Here is a 26,832-nt window from a genome sequence, read left to right as displayed (position 1 = left end):
CTGGTGACCGCACACACGTGGCCCCTGGCAGCCGGACTCACACCAGACTGGCCCCCGCCACGCGACTGCACTGCCCCCCACCGAACGCCTCGCAGGGAGTGACCCCCGGGGACAACTAAAGGCCCGAGGCTCGCGTCACGTTCTCAGGGAAGCTTCAGGAAACAGCAGAGCAGGGAGACGATATTTTAATGAACAGCCCGGAGGCCTGCTCTGAGACCTGCAGAGCTCCGCCCCCTCGAGGTGGACGCACGTCCCCGGCAGCTGGGGAGCTCGGCCAGAAGCCACGTGTGCAGGGCAGCGACCACAGGAAGGAAGAGGGGCAGTGCTGAGCGGAGAGGCCCACGGCCACGGGGCGGCGCTCACCTCGCACTGGCTGCGCAGCCCGGTCTCCTGCAGGCGGGACCAGATGCTCTGGATGCGCCCGGCGTGCTCGGGGTGGCTGTTGGTGTTGCCGCAGGCGCACTGGTGCTTCAGCATCAGCGTGTCGTACACGAGGCCTGCAGCGTGCAGAGAGGACCGTCAGGAGCCGCCCAGGACGCCCGCCAGCCCCAGCGCTGCCCCAGGCCGGCTGTGGGGCCACCGCTTCCCCGCAAGGGGGCAGGGCTAGGACGATCCACTCAGACCCCTCTCCCGCCAGGCCAGGAGCCACAGCCAGAAGCAGAGATGAGGCGATAGGGGGCCTGTGGCCTCACTCCCAGCGCTGCCCGTTGGCCCCAGCACTGGAGGCGCACGACACATCATGGGTGTGAGTGAGGAGGTGAGACGAGGGGCTGGGGCGCCCGGCCTGCAGGGTGAGCAAGTGTGGCCTCTAGGGGTGAGCAGTGTATGGCCCCTGCACCACAGGGGCCTGGGCTGGCCTGCAGGGGTGAGCAGTGTGTGGTCCCTGCACCACAGGGGCCTGGGCTGGCCTGCAGGGGTGAGCTGTGTGTGGTCCTTGCACCACAGGGGCCTGGGCTGGCCTGCAGGGGTGAGCAGTGTGTGGCCCCCGCACCACAGGGGCCTGGGCTGGCCTGCAGGGGTGAGCTGTGTGTGGTCCCTGCACCACAGGGGCCTGGGCTGGCCTGCAGGGGTGAGCTGTGTGTGGTCCTTGCACCACAGGGGCCTGGGCTGGCCTGCAGGGGTGAGCAGTGTGTGGTCCCTGCACCACAGGGGCCTGGGCTGGCCTGCAGGGGTGAGCTGTGTGTGGTCCCTGCACCACAGGGGCCTGGGCTGGCCTGCAGGGGTGAGCAGTGTGTGGTCCCTGCACCACAGGGGCCTGGGCTGGCCTGCAGGGGTGAGCTGTGTGTGGTCCTTGCACCACAGGGGCCTGGGCTGGCCTGCAGGGGTGAGCAGTGTGTGGTCCCTGCACCACAGGGGCCTGGGCTGGCCTGCAGGGGTGAGCTGTGTGTGGTCCTTGCACCACAGGGGCCTGGGCTGGCCTGCAGGGGTGAGCAGTGTGTGGTCCCTGCACCACAGGGGCCTGGGCTGGCCTGCAGGGGTGAGCTGTGTGTGGTCCCTGCACCACAGGGGCCTGGGCTGGCCTGCAGGGGTGAGCAGTGTGTGGTCCCTGCACCACAGGGGCCTGGGCTGGCCTGCAGGGGTGAGCAGTGTGTGGCCCCCACACCACAGGGGCCTGGGCTGGCCTGCAGGGGTAAGCTGTGTGTGGTCCCTGCACCACAGGGGCCTGGGCTGGCCTGCAGGGGTGGGCTGTGTGTGGCCCCCATGCTGTAGGGGCCTGGGCTGACCTCCAGGGGCGACAGCGTGGGGTTCTTTAAGATCCCAGTCTGCCCAGGGAGCAACCTCTGCCCTAAGCTCAGAGACCTGGGCCAGAGAGGCTCCAAGGAACCCAGCACTGGGGCTCTGCCCTCAGAGTGTGCACACAGTCACATCACACCTAACACCACACACAGCACAGGGCCCAGCACTGCGGCTCCACCCTCAGAGTGTGCACACGGTCACATCACACCTAGGACTACACACACAGCACAGGGCCCAGTACTGGGGCTCTGCCCTCAGAGTGTGCACACGGTCACATCACACCTAAGACCACACACACAGCACAGGGCCCAGCACTGCGGCTCTACCCTCAGAGTGTGCACACGGTCACATCACACCTAAGACCACACACACAGCACAGGGCCCAGCACTGGGGCTCTACCCTCAGAGTGTGCACACAGTCACATCACACCTAAGACCACACACACAGCACAGGGCCCAGCACTGCGGCTCCACCCTCAGAGTGTGCACACGGTCACATCACACCTAAGACCACACACACAGCACAGGGCCCAGCACTGGGGCTCTGCCCTCAGAGTGTGCACACACAGTCACATCACACCTAACACCACACACAGCACAGGGCCCAGCACTGCGGCTCCACCCTGAGTGTGCACACGGTCACATCACACCTAGGACTACACACACACAGCACAGGGCCCAGCGCTGAGCAGCCTGCAGGGAGCCGTGTGGTGGGCGCCACCCCCGCCGGCCTCCACCAAGCAGGCTGGCAGCCTGGAGCTCTGCTGAGCACCCAGACCGCTCGGAGTGACCCCGCCACCTGTCACGGTCAGGTCACTGGTGGGGAGAGCAGGGCAAAGCACGGGCTCCCGCTTGTGCCAACAGTGGACAGTGGCTCCTCCCGCCCGTACTCCTGTGCTGGGAACCGAGGCCAGCTGAGCCCGTATTCAAGGTGACCCCAGGGCACATCAGTGCACCTGCTGCTGTGTGTGCACGTGGGGGGCGTGTGGGCATGACAGAGAGCACACGGACACCAGGAAGTGCACGAGGCCCGTGTCTGTCTGACCACCTGGCCGCACTGGCACAGGTGGGCCCGCCCTTTGCCGACACTACGATTCTTCCGGGAAGAGAACAAGGGCCTCCAAGCCCGTGACCAGGGAGGGCGGGAAGGGAACCCAGGGCTGACCCGCCCACTCCCTGCTGCCCAGCGTGGCCTCGCCGACCCCCAGCCCCGGGCAGTGCCGGTCAGGGTCGCTCTGCAGGCTGCCGGGCGGCAAGTGTCGGAGCCCGTGGGTGCACACCGGACAGGCGCGTGGCCCTGGGGCGGGCAGAGCCGTTACCTGTGGTGAAGCGCGGCTTGGCAGGGGGCTCCTGCACAGACACGGGGAAGGTGGCAGACGCGGGGGAGGACTGCGCCCGCGACAGCGGCCGGTGGCCCCCGAAGGTCACTGGGATGCCTGCGGCCTCCATGGACGCCTGGTAGTTCCTCAGCTGGTGCATGCGCTGCTGCTCCAGGAGGAGGGCTTGCTGTGGGGACAACGGGGGCAGTGGGGACAATGGGGACAGTGAGGACAATGGGGACAGTGGGCACAACAGGGACAACAGGGACAGTGGGGACAACAGAGACAGTGGGGACAACAGGGACAACGGGGACAGTGGGGACAAGGGGACAGTGGGGACAACGGGGACAGTGGGGACAACGGGGACAGTGGGGACAAGCACGCCTGGTCCAGGGGTTGCATCCTCCCTCACACAGCCCCCGCCGAGGCTGCCCACAAGCCCCCAGTGCCTGGGGTGGCCGGCGAGGACGGGCCCCCGGGCAGGGTGAGTGTGGAGAACATGGCACCACACCCCACCTTGCAGGCCCCGCCTTCTGGCAGAAGCCGGAGCGGACGGGGCCAGGGAATGCCACCTGAAGGCTCTCCCTCACTGCCCCCGTGAGTCCTGGTCCACGGGCCGGCGAGGCTGGTGTAGTTTGGGGGATCAAGCGGGTCTCTAGGGGGTGCTGAGCTATGGAGGGACAGCCTGGAGGAGGCGAGGGGAGCAGGGGCCACACTGCAAGGGGTCGGCAGGGGCAGAGGCAGGCGCTGACCGGCAGGTGGGCGGGGACCTGTGGAACACTGGGGGCCCTGCAGCTGCACTGCACTAAACAGGCGGCGAGCAGAGCCTCGGCCGCTCACTGGGCTCTGAGGGCTTCACCTGTGTGCCGAGCTTGGGCGAGAGGGTGCCCGGCCCCCTTGTGGCTGCCCCCACTCCTGCTCTCTGACCGAGACAGCCTCAGTGCCAGGGACGGGGGCCTGTGGAGGAGAAGCAGGCGCAAGGTGCCTCCGGGAACAGGGATGACCGAGGTGCATGCCCCGCCCCCTTGGGAGGGCGAGTGCGGCGGGAGGGAGCGAGGTGGAGACGCGCCTGCCGCGGGGCCTGCCTGCCTAGCCGCCGGGATGCGGGTGTGCAGCGAGCGGGGCAGCCTCCTCCCAGGACCCCCGAGGCGGAGTGGAAGGAAAGCCCCACCCGTGTCATAAACCCGGTCAAGAGAGCAGGCAGCGCTGCCTCGCCCACAACCCCACCCCGTGTCCTGTCTTCTGATGAACAGATCCTGCGATTCTGCAAGATCAGGTCGGCCCCAGGCTTGGATGGGAAGTGGGCGCCGTCCCAGGGCCTCTGGCCAGAGGAGAGAACGTCGCCGCGCAGGCTGATTCTGCCGTCTTCAGGAAGAGCCCGAGGAGAGCAGTGGAAGAGAGAGCCGGGATGGGTGTGGGGCCGGAGGAGCCGGGAGAAGCCACCCGTGGGTCCCCCAGGCCCACCGCTTGGAGCAGACCAGGCTCCTTCCCCTAAGTGAGTGGTTACTTTATCACCTCCAAGACAGTGCCCCTACAGCTCCCTGGGGGCACCGTGCTGGGACACTGCACTCAGGTTTCGGAAGAGCCGCTTCCTGCATGAATGTCACAGCCTTCCCGGTGCATGGGGAGGGCGCCTTGTGGCACCTGTGTGCCCACACGAGAGGACGAGGAGGACAAGGGCTCCCTCTGTCACCTGCACTCTGTCTGCAGTGCCTGAAACCAGAGACGGGGCCCCTCTCACGAGCGGCGGGAACAGACCTTGCGGTCAGCTCCGGGACTAAGGGCAGCGCGGCCTGCCCCCAGTGGAGAAGCTCTGGCGATCCACACTGCCGACGCAGGCGCAGGTGCCCCCAGGGTGCGAGGCCTGCATTCGCAGGCTTGGTGGCAAACAGTGCCAACTTGAGGTAAGAGCCACGCTGTCCCGCCTGCACAGACGCCGCACACCTGGGCAGTGGCATGGAGTCCGGCAAGGTGCGGACGAGGCAGCACCCTGCATGCAGGCCCTGGGGCCACCCTCTGGGGAGCCGATCAGTTTCCAGGAACCAGCGGTGCCCGGCACGGGGGCTCCTGCGAGCAGCCAAGTGGCCACGGTTCCTGCTGACCCAGCATCTTGCTGCTGGATTTGCTCACCAGTTTCCTGTGAGCTTGGCTAGTGACGTCAGTGCCCACGCGGTACACTCGCTCGCACTCTGCTCCAGAGGTCCTGGCCAGGCCCTGCCGCCTTTCTGATCAGTTAACAACCCAGGCCCATCTTCCCCTCCGGCAGCCGGGCAGAGTTCCGGCTGGGAGTGCCTGGATGTGTGGGAAGCGGGAGACACACACGCACAGCAGGCAAATGCCCAGTGCCTGGGCCCGGCCGACGCGGAACAGAACCACAGGGAAACACAGGGGGCCCTTCCCTGATGACCACGTGGGGGCTGCCGGCGGCCGCCCAGTGCCCACACTCACCTGTCTGAAGAGCAGCTCCTGCTCTGTGGGCGGGCGCTGGCCGGGCTCCGCCTCTCGGGGCTCCGCCTCCTCCTCGTCACTCTCGATGGGCTCCTGCTTCACCTGCACCCCCGCCACCTGCGCCTCCTTCTGCCCAGAGAGCCGCTCCAGGTACGGCTGGTCCAGCAGGGCCTGGTGCTCGCGGAGCTCCTCCTCCGTCTCCTCGGGGTGGCTCTCAGGCTGCCGGGGCGGCTCGCTGGGTTTGGAGATGATCTGCCGGGCAACGAGCGGAGCTGAGTGACAGGGTCCCCACACCTGCACCCCTTGGGAGCACGGGGCGGAGAACCCGGCAGGTGCATGAGCAGCCTACACCCAGGCCAGCAGGTGCCACTCCCTCACCCACAGCGGCACGGGGTGCTGTCCATGGTGCTGAGAAACCAATGCCCGGCAGGCTCCCAGCCAAGGGAGAAGATAGGCCAGCACCTGACGTTTATTAAGCACCTCCTGCATACCAGGCACAGAGCAGCCTGAAGCATGTTGCAGGTGTCACCCGGGTCTGCAGAGGGAGCAACACTCGCCTCACAACTGATGAGTCACCACCCTCTCGACCCCCAGCAGCAGAAGAGACCTCCCTTGGTGCCCGATGACGCCTAGCGAGTCCCAGGGACGTGCTGTGCCCCTGGCCCGTCAGCACAGAGGGCGGCAGGCACTTCCTCTCCTGCTCACTCTCGTCTCCCTCTGTCCTGGGCCTGCTCGGGGCTCACCTTCCTCTCAGGAAACCTTTTCCCTGCTGTGGACACAAGTACTGATGACCGCCCATGAGGTGCCCAGTGCCGTGACGTGGGACCAGGCGGTCTCCGCCAGCCCCCTCCCTCTCACCGAACCCCAGCAGCACACCAAGCCCCCAGCCCCATCCAGCTAAGCTCTGTCCAAGCCCCACCATCTGAGGCCTGTGGCAGGTGCTCTTCTCTGTAGCTCCTTTTCCCACCCCTCCTCCTCCAGGCACTGGCTTCTCAGCGTGGACTGTGCCCCGGCCCCTGGCGCTGCCTTCCCCCGTATCCTCACCCGGCTACTCCCCTACACAGATGCCCGACTCCCTCCTTGGCTCACTCACCCCTGCTCCCCGGCCACGCCAACTGCTCTGCTTACCCCTGCACCTGCCCTCCCTGCCCCAGCCACTGACGCAGCTGCTAGAGGCGCTGCAGCCCCAGGGCATGCTGTGCTAACCTCGTCTCAGAGCCGCGGGGGAAGGCACGCACTCCCTCCACTCCTCACACCCCTCGTGTTTCCCCGCCGGAGCGCCCACTGGCTTCATGGTCGCCCATTGCTCTACCCATCTTGCCTGCAGTCGGCAATTCACGTGAGGGTGGGGCCGTTTCTGTCTCATCCACGCGGCGTGTGGTTGTCACCCATGCTTGCCACAGGACAGGGAGTGCGTCAGACTCCCAGGCAGAGGTGCGAGGTGGAAGGAGGTGAGGGGGGCAGACTACAGAGCTCGCTGGGGCCTGCAGGATGCCAGCAGGCCTGGAGCATCGAAGGCCGGAGAAAGAGCTTGTGAGACGCTGGGGGGGGGGGTAGTGGGGGCAGGGAAGGAGGAAGCGCTGACGGCCAGGGACAGACCACATACAGGGGAAGGGGGCACCGGGATGCGGCCTCCGTGTCGTGCTGGCCCCTCGCACCTGGGGACCAGAGAGGACGATGTGGGCTGAGGGGGAGCGAGCCGGTGCAGTGGGCGAGCAGACAGCTCAAAGGGAAGAGGGGCAGGCGCCCCCCGCGCAGGCTGCGGAGGACGGTCTCCGCGTCGGCCGCTCACTGCCCCCGTCCTGTTCACCCACTGGGGAAGAGACGTGCTGAGCCCCGGATGTGGGGAACGCCTCTTCCCGCCAGCGCTGGCCCCGTCTGGAGGAGTCTCAGGTTTCCAGACACAGCCAGTGCTGCCATCAGAGCCCTGCGGTCCCATGGAATCCTAGCGAACTTGCCCTGTGGTCCACACCCTGCATGGCCCTTCTGCAGTCTAAGCCGTCAGAGCCGGGCAGGTCCCAGGGCCTCCCACAGAAGGCCACGTGCAGCCCGCACAGAAAAGCGGCACGTGGTCATGCCCAGAGCCCCGCCCGGCCTCACGCTAAGACAGCAGAGGCGGCAGGTTAGGTCTGTGACCCCCTGCCCTGACGTCATCCAGGAGCCACTTTACAGAGAAGCTCGACTGGAAAGGCCCGGACTGGAGAACTCGGCCCATCCTTCACCTGCAACCCCCGGCCAAGTCCCGCGCCCAGGGAGCCGAGAGCAGGACGGGGCTGCCAGGGCGGGGGCAGAGCACGTGGGGAGACGCTGGCCAAAAGGTGGCCATGCAGGACGAGGTGTGTGGGCTGGGGGGCTAAGGGCTCCCCGACAGCTGCTGAGGGCAGGCTCCCTGCGACACCCACACCGGCACCCACGTGGCCACTGTGGTGATCAGACACGAGGTACAGACGGCCCCCAGCTCACGATGGCTCAGTGCTCGACCCTGGTGCTCAGCAGGGACAACGCGGTGTCTGCACCTTTTCCCAGACTGGCCTTGTGCGGTGCGACCCTGTGCCCACGCCGGGCGGCTCCCCGTCGGCCCCAGGCACCTGCGGTGTTCTCGAGCGCTCCGTGCCACTGGGCAGTGACACCTGGGAGGACAGAGGACGTGCAACACTGTTCCCTGGACGGGCTTCTCAGGACAGGAGCCTGCAGCAGGCCAGGGGCCACGCGTGTGTGATGTGACATCACACTGCCCTGTGCACAAATACAAGCTTCCTGTCTGCCCGGTGAGACCTCAACAGGGCTGGGAGACGCTCGGTTGCTTTTACAGATTTCCCAGGTGTTTTGTTTAAAGTACGGTTTTGTGCACTTGTTCCACTTCGTCTTTGAGACCTGAGACCACCTCTAACTTGTCAATTTCATCTTCCCAAGCCCTGACTCCAGCCTGGGACAGGACCCTGGCTGGGTCTGCGCGCGCCTAGTCCCTGCCAGCAGAGGGCGCTGGCAAGCCCGGCAGTGGAGCAGCCTCCAGCAGCCTCGGCAGCAGGCACCCCAGGCCCCGGCTGTCAGGACCGCCTGGCCGGAGCTCGGCCGCCCTCACGTCCCCGGGCCCAGCACCGTCTGCCAGGAAACAAGACGTGGCTCCTGAGTGGCTGAGGGAGGTCAGCTGAGAGCTGTGGCTGGGAGAGCAAAGGACAAAGCCTGGAAGGGCCTGAGAGTCCCAGCAAAGGCTCAGAAAGGCGGAGGTGGCTGCCCTGGCAGATGGGCGCATTGGCCATGGCCTTGGGAACAGACGGTGAGGGGCTGTGTCAGGGCCAAGGACGCAGGGAGCGGCTCGAGGGCCCGCCCCAGTGGGCCCTGTCCTCCAGGGCCTGGTACAGAAGTCGGCTTCTTCGTGGGTGGGGGAGGAAGGGGGAGGGAGAGCCTCCTGCCTGTGCATGGCGGATCCTATGGGTGGGGCTGTGAGGCTTCCAGGCCAGCAGGTGCTGGGTCCAGAGGCGGCGGGAGAGGCCCTGCAGCCCTGCCCCAGTGGGTGTGAGACGTGCAGGAGGCACAGGACTCCCTGGACAGAGGCAGGGTCCGCCCAGCTCAGACAGGCTGAGCTCCAAGTGCTGGGGGGACCAGGGAATGTTCCGCAAAAAGGCGGGAATTGAGTGTGGGAACTGGGAGATGGCCGAATGGAGGTGGGCACTGGGGAGTAACCAGAGATGGCCGTGAGGACAGAGGCTCCGCGCACAGCTCCAGGGGCACACAGACCTGCACAGACGCGTGGACACACCTGCACAGACAGGGATGCATACAAATACAGATCCACCTGCAACACATCTGCAACACAGAAACACACCGTCACATACACAGACAAGCACAGGATACACAGATACACCCGGCACACACATGCATGGACAGAGAGACACAGACACACCTTCATATACAGACAAGCAGACACACGATACACACACAGATCCACCTGCACAACACATCTACATACACATAGACACAGACACACCGTCATACACACAGACAAGCACAGGCACACAGATCCACCTGCACACACACATGCCTAGACACACAGACACAGACACGCCGTCACAGACACAGACAAGCACAGGATACACACACAGATCCACCTGCACAACACATCCACATACACATAGACACAGACACACCGTCATACACATACACAGACAAGCACAGGCACACACAGACAAGCACGGGCACAGATACACCCGGCACACACATGCCTAGACACACAGACACAGACACGCCGTCACATTCACAGACAAGCACAGGCACACGCACACACACACAGATCCACCTGCATACACACATGCCTAGACACACAGACAGACACGCCGTCACATACACAGACAAGCACAGGATACACACACAGATCCGCCTGCACACACAGAGATGTCTATACAGACACTCAGAGACACAGGTATCCCAGACACGCGCACGCAGATCAACATGCAGGCATGTACGGACGATGCACACACAGACACCTGCACAGGCGGAGCCGAGGCCCAAGGACCAGCAGGCAGCGGGCCTCGCACCAGGAAGGAGGAGGAAGGAGAGGAGCAGGAAGAGGTCACGTTGGGGTCATCAGGGTGACCCTGCAGGGCTGTGCCCAGTCAGAGGAGGCCCAGAAACTGCCCACTACCTTCAGGACCCCAGGGCCATGGTGAATCTAATGCCCCGGGGGGCAGCAGCCCTGGACCCCTCTCCGGAGCTGAGCTGCAATGGGGTGGGGCCCCGCCCCGGAGGAAAGCAGTTCCTGGGACGGAGGTTACGGCGGGGCGGGGGCAGCCAGGGACAGCTGCCTCTGTCCTTCTCCAATTGCCTTTAAATTCAAACCTACAGGGCAGATTCACAAACTGGAGAAGGTCCCAGGGCCCGGCACCCAGATCCGGGCAGCGCGACAGTCCCAGGAACAGCAGTGGCGGCCCCACCGTCCGCTGGCCTGTCTCCCGTAGCCGTGTGAGGCGACCCGCGGGCTTAGTGGCAGCACAGCTGCCTGCCCGGGCCGCCTCAACTCTCCCACAGCGTCCATCACACGGGGCCCCCGTCCTCTGCCTGTGGACGGGGGTTAAGCGCCCGCCCAAGGATGAGGCTGCCCCGATCTGAGTCACAGGAGGGACTGGCAGGTGCTTTCCAGGGAAGCTGCAGGGGCTCGGGACCCTCGATGCTGGGTTTGACCCGAGCTGAGGGGCTCTAGGTGGCGTCCCTGAGGAGAGGGACACTTGCGATGAGGGTGACACGTTTCTCTCCAGGGGCGACGTCGGAGGGAATGTCTGTACACTCTCACCTGCTATTGGGGGGGTTCCCGCCTCCCTGGAGGTGGCCAGGGCCCGTGAGAGGCTGCTGCTGGGCACACGGCGCAGCAGTGGGAACAGGGCAGCCCGGGGCCTCCCCGGGTCTCCTGGCAGAGTGGAGGCCTCCAGCAGTTGGAACAGGGCAGCCCGGGGCCTCCCCGGGTCTCCTGGCAGAGTGGAGGCCTCCAGCAGTTGGAACAGGGCAGCCCGGGGCCTCCCCGGGTCTCCTGGCAGAGTGGAGGCCTCTAGCAGTGGGAATAGGGCAGCCTGGGCCCTCCCCGGGTCTCCTGGCAGAGTGGAGGCCTCCAGCAGTGGCAAAGGACACCCAGAGGCCCGGGACAGCCGGCCCTCACCTGCCCTGGGCACAGAGAGGCCCTGCTGGGTGGCCAGGGCAGTGCGGCAGCCCCGACAGAGCAGGTTGGGCCACCCAGCTCAGCACCAAGGCAGGTCCGGCCGCCCTGGGCTGCGGCCACAGAACCCAACTCTCCCTCTGAGGTCCGGTTCTGCTTCTCCCTGGCTGGCTGGGCAGTGCTGGGGAGGAGCAGCACGCAGCAGCAGTGTGACGCGGACACCAGCCTTGGCCAGTGAACCACGCGGCCTTGGCCAGTGAACCACGCGGCCGTCCCAAGGCCTCGGGCCACGAGGAGCCCCTTTATCAGGTAGCTAAGAACAAAAGGCGCCCCCGCCCCAGCCACATTTGGAACAATACATTTTTAAAAAGTCTGAATGGGACTCAGCACTCAAACCCCCCTGGTCAACAAGCCGCTGGACATGTCCACCATGAGGTGACCTGAGAGAACTTTAGTGCGTTTCTTGCTCCAGAATGAGACTGTGGAGCCCAAGGGAAGCCCGTCCAGCTGTGGGGCCAGGGCGGCTGCAGGGATGGCCCTGCACAGGATGGCTGCAGGGATGGCCTTGCATGACAACATGCCCCCCCCGGGGCGGGAGGTCGCGCTCCTGTGTAACAACCACACCACACTGAGGTCACGCCAAAAAGGACGACCCACAGGGCACCTTCAAGCCCACAGCACCAAGTCCCAGTGCCCTGGATGGCACGTGTTCTGGAAGATCCTTCACTTGGTAAGCCTTTATTAGACACCACTGCACGCAGGGCCACAGAGGCGGGAGGGTATGCTTTGAGCCACGCAGGGCAGCTCTCAGCCCTGGGCCAGGGAAACAGTGGCCACACAAGCTGCTGGCAGTGCCAACTGGGCCTGGCGGTTTGGCCTCTCAGAGTGCCCTGAGGCCACGTGGTGGGGGGCAGAGGGAGCAACGGGGCAGCAAGGCAGGTCGGGGACCGTGCCGCTGCCAGAGCGTGCAGGGGCCTCCAGGAATAGCCCTGGGGGTGCAGCCCCACAGTCCCAGGCAGGAATGGCAATGCCACAAAGCACCAGGAAGATCACTGCCTACCGAGAGTCCCAGGCAAACTCGCATAAACCTGCCAATCAGCTGTCACCGGCTGCCGCAAATCAATCAGGGCACAGAACCCGGGGAGATTACTGTTTCCAAATCCTTCTCCCCGAGACTACAGCACACACGAATAGGTGTTCCTGTCTTCTGCAAACCTCCTACCCATCAGTCAGACGGTGACACAACAAAATTAACAACACTGAGGCAGTGGGGGCAGTGCTTCGTCACTCTGTCAAGACAGGCGGCAGCTCCTGAGTCGCTCGGGCCAGCGGCGCTCTCCTGTCCCTGGGAGGGTCTCCTCACCGCCCGCCCACCTCCATGCCCTCCCTGCCATCTGCAGACAGAGCTGGTGGGGCCAACCGTGGGGGCCTCTGGGGACCATGGCGGTGATTCCAGTGCCCAGCAGGGAGACGGGCAGCTGGAGCAGGGCAGCGAGGGGGCCCTGCCTCCCGCAGTGCAGAACAGGGCAGAGCCCTGGGCCGCGGAGCTCAGAGCCAGCCTCCCGCCCTACACGTCTGAAGGGAAAGCTTCCGTCCACTGCGAGGAGCTGGGCAGCGAGAGGAAGCGGGAGAGGGGGCAGCGCCCTGCCCTGAGAGGGAGCACGCTCCAGGCCCCGCCCCACTCCTGCGCCGGATCCTCCAGGGCCTGGCCACTTTCGCCAGGACCACGCTCCCCACCTGCCCTTCCCCACCCACTGTGCTGCAGGGAAAGCACAGGCGGCCGCGCCCCCCTGCAGGCTGCCAAGGACAGACCAGCAGGCGCCGGCACGGGCCAGGGGACGTCGCCAGGGATCCACGCCAGCATCTCCGAGTCTGCAGGGTCCCACCGCTTCCTTCACACAATCACCAGTCTCGCTCTGCTTCCTTCTCAGCACGGCTCTACTCACACGCCACGCACAGGCCACAGAACTCAGGCTGGGCCGGACGCGGTCCTCGGGGCGCACACACCGCGCACACCGGCACTGACTGAGGCTGGTCTGGACGCGGTCCTCAGGGCGCGCACACCGCGCACACCAGCACTGACTGAGGCTGGGCCGGGCGCGGTCCTCGGGGCGAGCACACCGGCACACCGGCACTGACTGAGGCTGGGCCGGACGCGGTCCTCGGGGCGAGCACACCGGCACACCAGCACTGACTGAGGCTGGGCCGGGCGCGGTCCTCGGGGCGAGCACACCGGCACACCAGCACTGACAGGCTGGGCCGGACGCGGTCCTCGGGGCGAGCACACTGGCACACCGGCACTGACTGAGGCTGGGCCGGACGCGGTCCTCGGGGCGCGCACACTGGCACACCGGCACTGACTGAGGCTGGGCCGGACGCGGACCTCGGGGCGCGCACACCGCGCACACCAGCACTGACTGAGGCTGGGCCGGACGCGGTCCTCGGGGCAAGCACACCGGCACACCGGCACTGACTGAGGCTGGGCCGGACGCGGTCCTCGGGGCGAGCACACCGGCACACCGGCACTGACTGAGGCTGGGCCGGACGCGGTCCTCGGGGCAAGCACACCGGCACACCAGCACTGACTGAGGCTGGGCCGGGCGCGGTCCTCGGGGCGAGCACACCGGCACACCGGCACTGACTGAGGCTGGGCCGGGCGCGGTCCTCGGGGCGCGCACACTGGCACACCGGCACTGACTGAGGCTGGGCCGGACGCGGTCCTCGGGCACGCACACCGCGCACACTGGCACTGACCGAGGCTGGGCCGGACGCGGTCCTCGGGGCAAGCACACCGGCACACCAGCACTGACTGAGGCTGGGCCGGGCGCGGTCCTCGGGGCAAGCACACCGGCACACCAGCACTGACTGAGGCTGGGCCGGGCGCGGTCCTCGGGGCGAGCACACCGGCACACCGGCACTGACTGAGGCTGGGCCGGGCGCGGTCCTCGGGGCGCGCACACTGGCACACCGGCACTGACTGAGGCTGGGCCGGACGCGGTCCTCGGGCACGCACACCGCGCACACTGGCACTGACCGAGGCTGGGCCGGACGCGGTCCTCGGGGCGCGCACACCGGCACACCAGCACTGACTGAGGCTGGGCCGGACGCGGTCCTCGGGGCGAGCACACCGGCACACCGGCACTGAGTGAGGCTGGGCCGGACGCGGTCCTCGGGGCGCGCACACCGGCACACCAGCACTGACTGAGGCTGGGCCGGACGCGGTCCTCGGGGCAAGCACACCGGCACACCAGCACTGACTGAGGCTGGGCCGGACGCGGTCCTCGGGGCAAGCACACCGGCACACCGGCACTGACTGAGGCTGGGCCGGACGCAGTCCTCGGGGCGCGCACACCGGCACACCGGCACTGACTGAGGCTGGGCCGGACGCGGTCCTCGGGGCACACACACCACGCACACCAGCACTGACTGAGGCTGGGCCGGACGCGGTCCTCAGGGCGCGCACACCGGCACTGACTCAGAGCGCACTCAACACCTGGGGAGATGCTGCCCCACAGCCACCCCCGCCCGCGGGCCTGCCCACCCTGGACATCGCAGAACTGGAGTTCTCAGGGCTCCGGTGCTATAACTCAGTGCTTCCCTGCTTCCGTAACTGATGGCCACTGCGTGGACATTCCACGCCGCAGTGGCCACTGCCCGGGTGTGTGACGCCTCTGTGGACTGTGGCCACACTGCAGTGACCACTGCCCAGGTGTGTGACGCCTCTGTGGACATTCCACGCCGCAGTGACCACTGCCCGGGTGTGTGACGCCTCTGTGGACATTCCACGCCGCAGTGACCACTGCCCGGGTGTGTGACGCCTCTGTGGACATTCCACACTGCAGTGACCACTGCCCTGGATGGGCTCCTGCTGCTCCCACTGCTGGGCCGCTGTGGGCAGCCGTACACGAGTGTCTGTGTGGACAGCCACGCACAGCTCTGAGTCCGTGGAGTGTGGAACGCAGTCCGTTTATTTTGGAGCAACAGATTTTTGAAACCCACGCAGAGCAGGGGCCTTCAGCAGGTCACGGGAAATGCGTGTTGTGATTTCAAAGAAGAGCCGGCCAAAGTCAACTGACCTCGGGACCCACCCCCAGGGCTCTCTGAGCTTCCCTCGTGTGGCTTCACGCTCTGGCCGAGGCAGCTCCGCCACGCCAACGCCCAGTGCTCTGCTGCAAACCGGCCCCTCCCTTCCTCGCCCAGTGCCCAACCCAGCCTTTCCCACCGCGTCCCCCGGCCGAGCCGAGCCACGCCACCCCGAGACTTCCTTCTGCAGGTGCCGGCCTGTGGGCTGGCCGGGCCCACCCACCTCTGGCCACACGACGCCTGGGGCGAATGGCCGCGTGTGCAACGGCTCGGAGGACGAGCCTGGGAGACACACCCTGGTGAGGTCGGGACTTCAAGACACGCTTGGTAAGGGCCTTGGACGGCCCACGGCCACACGCAGGGCGCGGACCCGCTGCGGACGGGCGCCCGCTCGCGGGGCAGGAGGCGCGACCCACCTTGTTCAGGTGCAGCTGCTGCTGGAACTGCTGCTTGTGCTTCTCCAGGAACTGCTGGTGCTGCTGCTGGATGACCAGGTGCTGCAGCGCCTGCGCGTTCTGCGGCAGCGGCGCCGACTGCGTGCGCCCCAGCGGGCGGTGCTGCCGCAGCTTGTGGATGGATGGGGACACCCGGTCTGCACCAACCAGGGGCTGTGTGTGGAGGGGCAGTGCTCCCAGGCCTGAAAGATACCAGTCTGAAGATAACATGGAGGAAAAACAGCAGAGGGGAAGAGGAAGAAGAGGGGAGGGAGAAGGCCGTTGAGTGAGTGATGGCGACCACAGCACGCACCTGCCAGCCCTGGCGCCCGCTGCCCGCCGCTCTGGGCTGTCCCGCCGCCCGGGGCCTGTGCCTGGGCTTCGGGGGTGCAGACTGACGCCTGGGGCAAGGCAGCGACGGCCACACTACCTCTCAGCCAACCACAGGCGCCAGATGGTTGGCTTTGATCAGGGAGAGGCTGTGCCCAGGAGGCTACCACTGCTCTGGTGGCCTCCACCGTGGCTCTTCCTAAGCAAAGATGCAAAAAAGCATTGTCCCAGGGCTCAAGTCATCCCAAGGGTCTCTCTCAGCGCTGATTCCTGCAAGATGCCAGCAAGACCCTTCAGGTACTAAGGCTCAGTGCCCAGGCTGCACACTGACACCTGCCTGGGGCAGGAGGTGCTGGCACATCACGTCCTCACCTGCCATGGAGGGTGCTGGCACATCACGTCCTCACCTGCCCACGGAGGGTGATAACACATCACACCCTCACCTGCCCATGGAGGGCGCTAACACAGCCCACCCTCACCTGCCATGGAGGGTGCTGGCACAGCCCACCCTCACCTGCCATGGAGGGCGCTAACACAGCCCGCCCTCACCTGCCCACGGAGGGCGCTAACACATCACACCCTCACCTGCCATGGAGGGCGCTAACACAGCCCACCCTCACCTGCCCATGGAGGGCGCTAACACAGCCCACCCTCACCTGCCATGGAGGGCGCTAACACATCACACCCTCACCTGCCCACGGAGGGCGCTAACACAGCCCACCCTCACCTGCCATGGAGGGCGCTAACACAGCCCACCCTCACCTGCCATGGAGGGCGCTAACACAGCCCACCCTCACCTGCCCAAGGAGGGCGCTAACACATCACACCCTCACCTGCCATGGAGGGCGCTAACACAGCCCACCCTCACCTGCCCATGGAGGGCGCTAACACAGCCCACCCTCACCTGCCATGGAGGGCGCTAACACAGCCCACCCTCACCTGCCATGGAGGGCGCTAACACAGCCCACCCTCACCTGCCATGGAGGGCGCTAACACAGCCCACCCTCACCTGCCATGGAGGGCGCTAACACAGCCCACCCTCACCTGCCATGGAGGGCGCTAACACAGCCCACCCTCACCTGCCATGGAGGGCGCTAACACAGCCCACCCTCACCTGCCCACGGAGGGCGCTAACACAGCCCACCCTCACCTGCCATGGAGGGCGCTAACACAGCCCACCCTCACCTGCCATGGAGGGCGCTAACACAGCCCACCCTCACCTGCCCACGGAGGGTGCTAACACAGCCCACCCTCACCTGCCATGGAGGGCGCTAACACAGCCCACCCTCACCTGCCCACGGAGGGCGCTAACACAGCCCACCCTCACCTGCCATGGAGGGTGCTAACACAGCCCACCCTCACCTGCCATGGAGGGTGCTAACACAGCCCACCCTCACCTGCCCACGGAGGGTGCTAACACAGCCCACCCTCACCTGCCATGGAGGGCGCTAACACAGCCCACCCTCACCTGCCATGGAGGGCGCTAACACAGCCCACCCTCACCTGCCATGGAGGGCGCTAACACAGCCCACCCTCACCTGCCATGGAGGGTGCTGGCGTGCCACGGTCCCCTGCCCGTGTTTCTAAGGGAAAAGAACCTGCATTGAGAGGAGCTGCTGTTTCCCCTGCGTCTGCGTCATGTCTACGTGCAAGCTGCTCATGTCCGTCGCTCACAGGCCTTCAGCAAGGTCCACGTTTTCCCTGTTGCACTGGTCACAGCACACCGGGACAGCTCATGCTTCCTGCGGCACGTTGCTGGTTTAGGAGTCTCCCCGGCAGCCACGCTCAGGAGTGCGGCAGCCCCTCGGTCAGGCAGGACCGATGGGTGTGAGGACACCAGCTCCTGGTGGCCCCGAGTGGGCATCTGCCTGAGGCGTCCTTGCGTCCTTGCACTGGGGGGGGGGGGGGGCTGCAGGGCTTCAGGTCTGTCCTGGGAGGCGGTGGCTGCCTGGTGGACTCTGCTCAGGGACCCCGGAGCCTGGGCGGGCAGGGCAGCAGCGCCGTCAGGGTGGTGGCTCCTGGGAGCCCCCATGGCCCTTCCTCTCCTAGTGTCTCTCTCGTCTCTGCGGAGGCTGCCGTTTGACACACAGTCAGAAAGACAGGCAAACGCGCGCCCTCCCCACCTGTCTACAGGCAGCTGTCACCGCCACTTCCCACAGCACCACTGCTTCTCCCCACAACAGCTCCCCGGGAGCTGTGACCTTAACTGTGTCAAGAAGGAGGTTCAGAACCCAGCCACGGCTGACTTCAGCGACCCGGGGATGGGAACCGATCCACAGAGGAAACGGGCGCGTCCGTGACCCTGCGCTGCCTCCACGGGGTCGAGGGTCGCCTCGTCCCTGGAAAGGCCTGTTCTCAGACGGCAGTGGGAGCTGGGGTCGATCGGCCGAGGTCTCAGCACACACGGGCCATCCACCTGGCCTGGCACCCGAGCCTGGCGGGTGCCCGGGGCGGGGGAGGCGGCTGGGCGGCACGACAGTCGGGCGCCAGGCCCTCCCCTGCGTCCTGCAGGCACTCACCTGTCACGGGCGGCTGCTCCAGCAACACCATGTGCTGCAGAAGGGGGCTGTGGGCTGCCCCGCCGTCCCGCTCCAGGGGCGAGGTGCTCAGGTAGGGGGCGAGGTGGCTGCCAGGGAACAGGGAGATCCGCTGCTGCAGGGCGGGGAGCGCCAGCCTCTCGGTGTCCTGCTGGGCCGCTGCGCCCTGCAAGGCAGAGCCGGGAAGCTGCAGCTGCGGGCCGGGCCGGCCAGCCCCGCACGCGGCCCTGCGGGGAGCACTTACAGCAGACGGGCCGGTGGCCGGAAGTCCTAAGGTGATGTTGGGCAGGGATGGCGACGTGTAGAGAGGGAGCGGGGCCACAGAGCCTTCTCTCGTCACAAGCCTGGGCGCCAAGCTGGCCTGCGGACAGAAGCCAGGATGGTTGTCACCCACAGCAGCACCGCCCGGGGGAATGACGGCGACACCGCACTGGTCCCGACACCTGGTGTGAAGCCAGGCTGAACACACGGCAGGAGACCGGAAACGCACACGGCGGCTCGGGGTGGCTGCGCTCCTGGCCGGGCTCCCTATCCCCTGTGCTGATACGAGCAGAGGCAGTCCAGCCTGCAGAGGGCGTGGAACAACCCGTCCGTACCTGAACGTGGCCATGGCCTCCCCGTTGTGGCGTCTAAGTCAGAAACCAGAGAGGAATCAGTGAGCACCAGCCAGATTCCCAGCATACGGGAGGAGACAATGGTGCCGGCCGTGCTGGCAGTGTGCAGGACGGAGGTGACCCGGGACAAAGGCACGGCGCAGCCCCCGGGGCAACGGACAGCTCCACAGCCCCGTCACCTACACCCACGCTGTGTCACGGCGGTGATACCACGTGGGCCCAGGGACACACAGCCTCGCACCGGCTGGATGAGCTCTTTCCGTAGGACCACTCGCGATCTATGTTGGAACCTAAGAACGCTCCGACCTTTGACTCCGTTAGCATACAGCTGGGAGGTGACGGGGACGGGGGCGGAGCTCCACAGCCTCTGGGTGGTGCTGACTGAGGCCTGGGGGTGCCGGGGAGTCCACGGACAGCGCTCAGCGCGCTCAGCTCCCAGAATAACGTGCTTCTAAAGCCACGGGCTCAGACACGTCCTGCAGGAGCCAGAGCGCAGGGTCAGAGCTGGGGGAGGCTGCTGGGGCCTGGCGTGGCCAGAGCTGGGCAGAGGGCAGGTGGCCCTGCACAGCGGAGCTCGGCGGCGCTCGCCGGCAGAGGACAGTGCCCTGACGCAGCCGGCGGGCGCCGCAGCCAGCGACCTCAGTGGCCAGTGTGCTCGCTCGGCTCGCGGCGGCCTGAGTCACCGAGGAGAGACACTGAACATTCTGAGTTTCGCCGAGGAAGCTTTTAGGAAAGGAAAGTTACCAGAACGCGAGCAGCCTGCAGCCCTGGTGGAAACCCGCGTCCTCCTCCCCGGGAGGACGGGTGGCCACAGGTCAGCCCAGCTGTCCCTTCCGCACCTCCACAGCCCCACGCGCCTTGCTTTCCTGTTCTCCTAAAGATCTCTTATTTCATCTGAAAAGCAGAGCTACGCAGAGAGAGGGAGAGACAGAAAGAGGTCTTCCACCCGCTGGTTCACTCCGCAAAGGACCGCAGCAGCAGGGTCCCTGGGAAGTCAGAGCAGCCCTGGGGCTCGCGTGGAGCCAGGTGCCACCTGCAGGGCTGGGGGAGGCTGAGCCTCTCTGGCCCGGGGCCTCCCAAGTACACCAGCCCTTCAGGCTCAGAGACAAAGCAGGTGCACACAGACCGGGGCCCTGCGCCCGCTGTGCCTGCCGCTGGGCAGCCTGCTGCTCCCAGATCCACAGGAAGGACGCGCCAGCCTTGGCCAGGAACAGTAGAAAGTTCCGAGCCGTGTCCATTTCTAATGAGGTCTGAAGTCCGCGAAGGACGCGCTCCGTGTTGTAATGGAAACGCGCCCAGGACCCGACCACCGCTCTCCCACACGTCCGGGATTTCTCCGTGTTGCTAGTTTACAGCAGCTTCACGTACACGTCACAGCGTTTGCAGAAAAGAGCGCACAGCAGAAACCGAGGCCTCGTGCATCCACTCGACACGCGCGGCTGCAGCACTAACACTGTAGGAATCACCACACCGAATCGCATCAGCGCCGCTGGCCGCGTGAGCAAGGCGGGACCCGGGTTAGCACCACGCCTCAGGCGCAAGTCTCAGGCTATCGCAGTCGGTGTCAGCCACGGCCTCGGTCTTACAGAGGAGGACGGTTACAATGTTCAATGATCTAAGTGAGTGCTTGACCGGTGGCGCGGAGGGCAGAGGCCATACCAGAGCCAGCTGCAACCTCGCGTCACCACGTCGTCCTGCCTCGAGGTCCAGCGAGCACTGGGCCCTGCCTGTCCCCAGGGGATGGCACCTGGGGGGACGGGATTCCTTTCAGTAGTCGGGAAAGGAGACGAAACACCCGTGTGTAGTGCGTGATAGCCTCCGGGAGCCACGAGCACACAGAGCGCCCCACCTACGGGCACACAGAGCGCCCCACCTACGGGCACACAGAGCGCCCGCTGCAGGCACACGGCATCCGAGGGAGTCAGGAGCACACAGAGCGCCCGCCGCAGGCACACGGCATCCGAGGGAGTCAGGAGCACACAGAGCGCCCGCCGCAGGCACACGGCATCCGAGGGAGTCAGGAGCACACAGAGCGCCCGCCGCAGGCACACGGCATCCGAGGGAGTCAGGAGCACACAGAGCGCCCGCTGCAGGCACACGGCATCCGAGGGAGTCAGGAGCACACAGAGCACCTGCCGCGGGCACACGGCATCCGAGGGAGTCAGGAGCACACAGAGCGCCCGCTGTGGGCACACAGAGCGCCCCACCTACGGGCACACAGAGCGCCCGCTGCAGGCACACGGCATCCGAGGGAGTCAGGAGCACACAGAGCGCCCGCCGCGGGCACACGGCATCCGAGGGAGTCAGGAGCACACAGAGCGCCCGCCGCGGGCACACAGAGCGCCCCACCTACGGGCACACAGAGCGCCCACCGCGGGCACACAGAGCGCCCCACCTACGGGCACACAGAGCGCCCACCACGGGCACACGGCATCCGAGGGAGTCAGGAGCACACAGAGCGCCCGCCGCGGGCACATGCATCCGAGGGAGTCAGGAGCACACAGAGCGCCCGCCGCGGGCACACGGCATCCAAGGCTCATGGTGTCGGAAGGCTCGCTGCCCGGGCCGCCCTCTGGGGCCCTCGCGGAGGGCCTTGCCCTGATAGCCCTGGGCGCTGAGCTGAGTGGGCCTCGGCCACCTCCTGGCATGTTCTCGCTTGGCCCGGGCCCAGGACGTCAGAGACCCTCGTGAAGTAAGGGCAGGGTGTGAAGGGTCCAGGTGATGGGAGCCGTGCCCAGGCTCACCCTGGCTGTGACTGAGGGCACGGCCCACAGCCGGCCTCCTCCCCACTCCGCTCCCAGCTCTGCCATCGGCACTGCGGGGGATTCCAGGGCCCTCCGTGCAGCACTGGGCGGCTGAGGAAGGACGGGGCGCAGGTCTCGATCCCTGGCTGCCCTCCAGCTCTCCCCGACCCGACCCGTGGATTGTTGGTCGACATGTTAATTTGTGGCTTTTTCAACACACAACAGCCATGAACGCTCTCACTCCGCAAGGGTTCCCGTGCACCCAGGGCCTCCTGGAGGGCCCTGCTGCTGCCCAGGGCGCTGTGGGCACCCAGGCTGGTATGAGGCCGTCTGAAACACGCTCTGGAAGAGGTCAGGCACCACGTCGGGCTCAGAGCGGTGGCCTGGCCACTCCTGCACACACCCCGCGGCCCCAGGGGGAGCCAGGCAGGCACTTGAAGTCGCCCCCGGGGAGGGCAGCAGCAAACGCGACGCAGCAGACACGGCACTGACCTCAGTGGGGATGCTGGGTGCGGCCGGCACGCCGCCGTTCTCCGTGCTGACGTTCCCAGAGCTGTTGTTGTTGGGCGAGCTGGGCCCGGAGCCCGGGGCGCTGCTGCACGCAGAGTCTGGTGGGGCAGAAACGTCCGGTGAGCGCGGCCTGAGCAACGGGTCCCCGCAGGGCACGGCGCAGCTCACCTGCAGCCCAGCGGCGCCGGCCTGCCGGGACGCCTGCTGTGGGCTTGGGACTGTGGAAACCCGACAGGAGGGACACGCCTGTGCTTCTGCACAGGGAGCCTGCGGCCAGCGCCCCGAGTCTCAGGCCCGCCCTGCTGTCCGCATGAGTCTGCGGAGCTCACGCTCCAGCAAGCCCCGTCAGGGGCTCAGGATACACACGGGGAGCCGTCGTCTGCCTCCTGAACTGCAGGAGCTATTCAAGTCCCAGGGAGATAAGCTCTCAGCCACCGCCACGTTCTAACCACAGAAGACCAGGAAGCACAGAGCAAATGACTGAGCGGTGAAAGGTCACATGCACTGCGCTCTCCAGAAAAACTCACTTCGAAACCAGGCCGCCCGCTGCTGGCGCTCTGAACTTGAGCTCGTGTGCAGCACAGCACCAGGTGCGGGCGCAGACGCAGCCAGCGGCGTCTGGGCTTTGTCCTTGCGGTCCACAAGCGTAAGGAGCCTTTCGCCCTCGGAGCGGCTCAGCCCCGGTGCCAGCGAGAGCCGTGTGGCCGGGGAAGCCACACTCAGCACCAAGCTCCCTCTCTTGGCCACGGCAGCCACTACTGCTGCTGCCACGCAGCCGAGGTCTCTGTGGCTCTCAATGTTAACAAGGCTCCAGGCTTCTGAAGTTGGGTTTAATGGCTGCTTAGTAACAGCAGCACCTGGGGCCAAGTTTCCAAAGGAAGGGCAATGCGAGCTGCATGCTTGGAACATTCCGGGAGTGCACCACCAGGGGGCGCTGCCGCGGTGGCAGCAGGTCTTCCGCGGGCTACACCGCAATTTCTCCTGTGCTCAGGCACGGTGCACTGGCGGGAGAAGACTCCAGGACCGTCCAGTGACTCTGACTGCGACCACGGAGCAGGGGGGCGGTGAGCGGGCAGGAACACCGGTTCACCACCGCCGGGGCAGGGGAGACCCACCCAGCCCCTGCAGACATGCCCACAGTGCCGCACCAGCTCACAGCCCTGCCCTGGTGCTGCCCGGGAAACCGCAGCGCTGTGCAGCTGGCGCTGGAGCAGGGACTTGGCGAGGGACTCCGGGTCGCCGAGCCTGGGTGGCCAGGCCTTGCGGACCTGGCACGAGGGGCCCAGGACTGCACGTGGCCAAGCATGTCAGGCAGACTGAGTGTCCAGAGGCTCCGGGAACAGCTGCGGTGACACAGGCGCCCACGCACCCGCCATACCTGTGACATCCAACGGACGCTTTTTGAGAGCGGTGACCACTGGCCCATCCTTCCTGCGCAGCAGGGGGCTGCTCCGCCTCTCGGCCACTTTCTGCTTGAGCCGGGACCGCAGTTTCAAGTTGGGTTCAGAAGCTGCACACACAGGAGATGTGGTTACGACATGCGGGCCAGCTGGATTCACGGGCATCTTGCGGGCAGTTCAGCGACACGCACTGTGGGCAACATCTGCTGGCAGTGACAGGCAGGCACACGGGAGCGTGGGCTGCACTTGTGTGGACACGGAGTCCCCACGTGTGGGTGACGTCTGACTTAGTGGTCATGACGGGGAACGGGCGAGGTGTGCCAGCAGCATAAAGGCAACATCTCTCACGTAATATTCTCCTAAACAATGTACCCATATCTTTAAAGCAGTGCTGCTCCAAGATCTGGGAAAATGACAAACAAGGGATGACTTGAGGCCCATGAACAATATTACCTGAACCATACACTTTAAAACATTAATTTACGGGGCTGGCGCCATGGCTCACTTGGCTAATCCTCCGCCTGTCCAGCTCTCTGCTGTGGCCCAGGAAGGCAGTGGAGGATGGCCCAAGTGCTTGGGCCCTGCACCCACGTGGAGCACCCGGCTCCTGGCTTTGGATCCGCATAGCTCTGGCCGTAGCGGCCATTTGGGGGGTGAACCAACGGAAGGAAAACCTTTCTCTCTGTCTCTCTCTCATTGTCTATAACTCTACCTGTCAAATAAATAAATAAAAAAAAAACTTAAAAAAAATTTACTTACGTGAAAGGCAGAGTGACAGAATGAACAGAGTGATCTTCCATCTACTCGTTCACCCCCCAAATGGCCACAGCAGCCAGGTCTGGACAGGCCAAAGCCAGGAGCCAGGAGCCAGGAGTTCCACCCGGGTCCCCCACATAAGCAGCAGGGTCAGAGCACTCGGGTCACCATCTGTCGTCTTCCCGGGTCGGCAGTGGATGACGGGACTTGCACCAACACCGTGATGTGGACACCGGCGCTGACGGGCAGATGAACCCGCCGTTCCACACAGCAGCCCCTCCGTAGGCTGCCTCGTGAGATGGCCCACGGCTGACAGCGCAGAAGCAAAACACCAGGCAGCCTCGGCGAAGGGCTGGTGGGCTCTGAGGCACGGGGGCCCTGCTCTGGGCCCGGAGCCCCTGGGGGAAGGGCTGTGAGTCCGCAACGGGCCGCCGAGGGCATCGCCAGGGCAAAGGCCAAGGCTCGCGGCGGCTCCTCCCGGCCGTCCCGTGGAGACGGGGAGGGAGATCTTAGAGGCCGAGCCCTGAGTGCAAAGCTGCTGCCTTCAAAGGGAGAGAGACAGGGCGAAGGTCCCACGCCCAATCCGCGAAGCCCCGGGTCAGAAGCGCCGACGGGTCCCAGCGAGGGGTCCCAGCGGAGCCGCGCAGAAGCGTCCTGTCTGGGGGAGCGGCGCCAGGAGACCCTCGCGGCTGGGAGCTCTCGGCTCAGTTCTGGGGACAAAGAATGGGGCTCGATGCCAGAATGCTCCGGAGGGCTCCTTCCCCCCAAACCCTCGGCCAATCCTGGATGTCGGAACAGAGATCTGCCAGCACGCGTGGCTTCCAAAACGCTCCCTCCACGCAGGACTTGCGTGGACTGCTGGGAGACGTGCACAGCCAAGGTGAGTGGGGGAGCACGCTGATGGGCCCAGGGAGGAGCCTCAAGGCAGGGCGTGGTGACAGGGGGGCGGGGCTGGGGTGCACTGACAGGTTCACACGACAAGTCAGGCTGTGGCTTTAGCGGGAGGCGTCTGACCTGCTCCCAGGGAGGCCGTGGTGCCATCCTGTCTGGGTGAGCTCCACACAGGCGACCCCCCTTCCCCTGGGCATTGTGGTCTTGACCCCACTCGCACCTGCCGTTCCCACTGCCACACAGACGGCACCGCTGCCCCCGCCGGGGGCCACCTGCCGGGACGCCCGCTGCGAGGGCCGGGCCTGTGCAGAGCAAGAGTGAGGTGGGCGTACAGCGTACTTCGTGCATCGGAAACGACCGCCGGTGTCTGCGCGGCGGCTGTGAACTTGGGTGTCAGCGACAGCGGGAAGGGCAGAGCCAGGGTAACACTTGTCAGGGCGGAAGCTTGAGGGGCTGCTGTTGGCAGCCACAGACCCCGGGCAGCCCAGCACCACCCACGGTCCCAGGACCCCAGCCTCCTCCCAGTTCACACCCAGTGTGGGGGCCTGGCCCTGCCGTCGGGGTGAGGATTCAGGACGAGGCTGGGGTTGCCGACTTGAAACAGACCACAGGCCTTAGGATCTCGCTTCCTCGAAGCCACCAGCAGCCACACCACGCCAGTGTGGCGGCCGCCGGGGAGTTCTGCCAACAGGGCCTTCTGTCCCGGGCCACCCTGGACCCTGGCCAAGGAGCTCCCTGGGGTGCACTTCTCAGTGCTGAGGGCGAAGACGTTGCCAACTGCAGGGAGGAGGGCTGCGTTGGCGAGACCACGGTCATGTTCTGGTTTGGCCTTGTTTCATCAGCACAGGACAATGGAAGAATGGCTGCCTAGGGCCAGCACTGGGGCACAGCAGGTGAAGCCAACGCCTGCAACACCAGTATCCCACGTGGGCACCGGTTCTAGTCCCGGCTGCTCCACTTCTGATCCAGCTCTCTGCTGTGGCCTGGGAAAGCAGTAGAAGATGGCCAAGTCCTGAGGCCCCTGCACCCGCGTGGGAGACCTGGAAGAAGCCCCTGGCTCCTGGCTTCAGCCTGGCCCAGCACCAGCTGTTGCAGCCATCTGGGGAGTGAGCTGGTGGATGAAAGATCTTTCTCTCCCCCTCTCTGCAATTCTGCCTTAAATAAATAAATATTTTAAACAAAAAGAGAGAGTGGTTCCTGCAGATCAAGACGGAGATGCTCCGAGAGAAAAACGAAGCCGCAGATGACGCAGCCGCACTCTAAGTGACAGAGCGCCCAGCCGAACCCCCAGGCACTGGAGTGTCCCTGTAAGAGTCAGTCCCTGCATGTGCTACGCTTCAAGACTTCATTTAAAGTCACGTAGGGAGCGTCTTTTGTTTATTTGT

General features: G+C 65.7%; 1 protein-coding gene across 10 annotated transcripts in view; it reads right to left on the bottom strand.

The window, feature by feature from the left end:
* Positions 1–26,832, bottom strand: part of HDAC4 (histone deacetylase 4) — a 228,707-nt gene that overhangs the window by 41,090 nt on the left and 160,785 nt on the right. For 7 of the 10 annotated variants that reach the window (XM_070071474.2, XM_070071465.2, XM_070071470.2 and 4 more), the window contains exons 7-14: positions 23,779–23,910; positions 22,383–22,498; positions 18,777–18,893; positions 18,515–18,698; positions 15,648–15,883; positions 5,505–5,756; positions 3,057–3,243; positions 364–497 (exon numbers count right to left, since the gene is read on the bottom strand). In XM_070071474.2, the coding sequence (XP_069927575.1) occupies positions 364–497; positions 3,057–3,243; positions 5,505–5,756; positions 15,648–15,883; positions 18,515–18,698; positions 18,777–18,893; positions 22,383–22,498; positions 23,779–23,910 (1,358 nt within the window). The remainder of the gene's footprint in view (positions 1–363; positions 498–3,056; positions 3,244–5,504; positions 5,757–15,647; positions 15,884–18,514; positions 18,699–18,776; positions 18,894–22,382; positions 22,499–23,778; positions 23,911–26,832) is intronic. The other 3 variants (XM_070071469.2, XM_089328804.1, XM_070071471.2) reach the window with 1 other exon arrangement.

The sequence above is a fragment of the Oryctolagus cuniculus genome, chromosome 3, assembly GCF_051225735.1.
Source record: "Oryctolagus cuniculus isolate XC-2025 breed Fujian yellow rabbit chromosome 3, ASM5122573v1, whole genome shotgun sequence".
Classification (NCBI taxonomy): domain Eukaryota; kingdom Metazoa; phylum Chordata; class Mammalia; order Lagomorpha; family Leporidae; genus Oryctolagus; species Oryctolagus cuniculus.
This window is presented reverse-complemented; position numbering and strand designations above follow the sequence as displayed.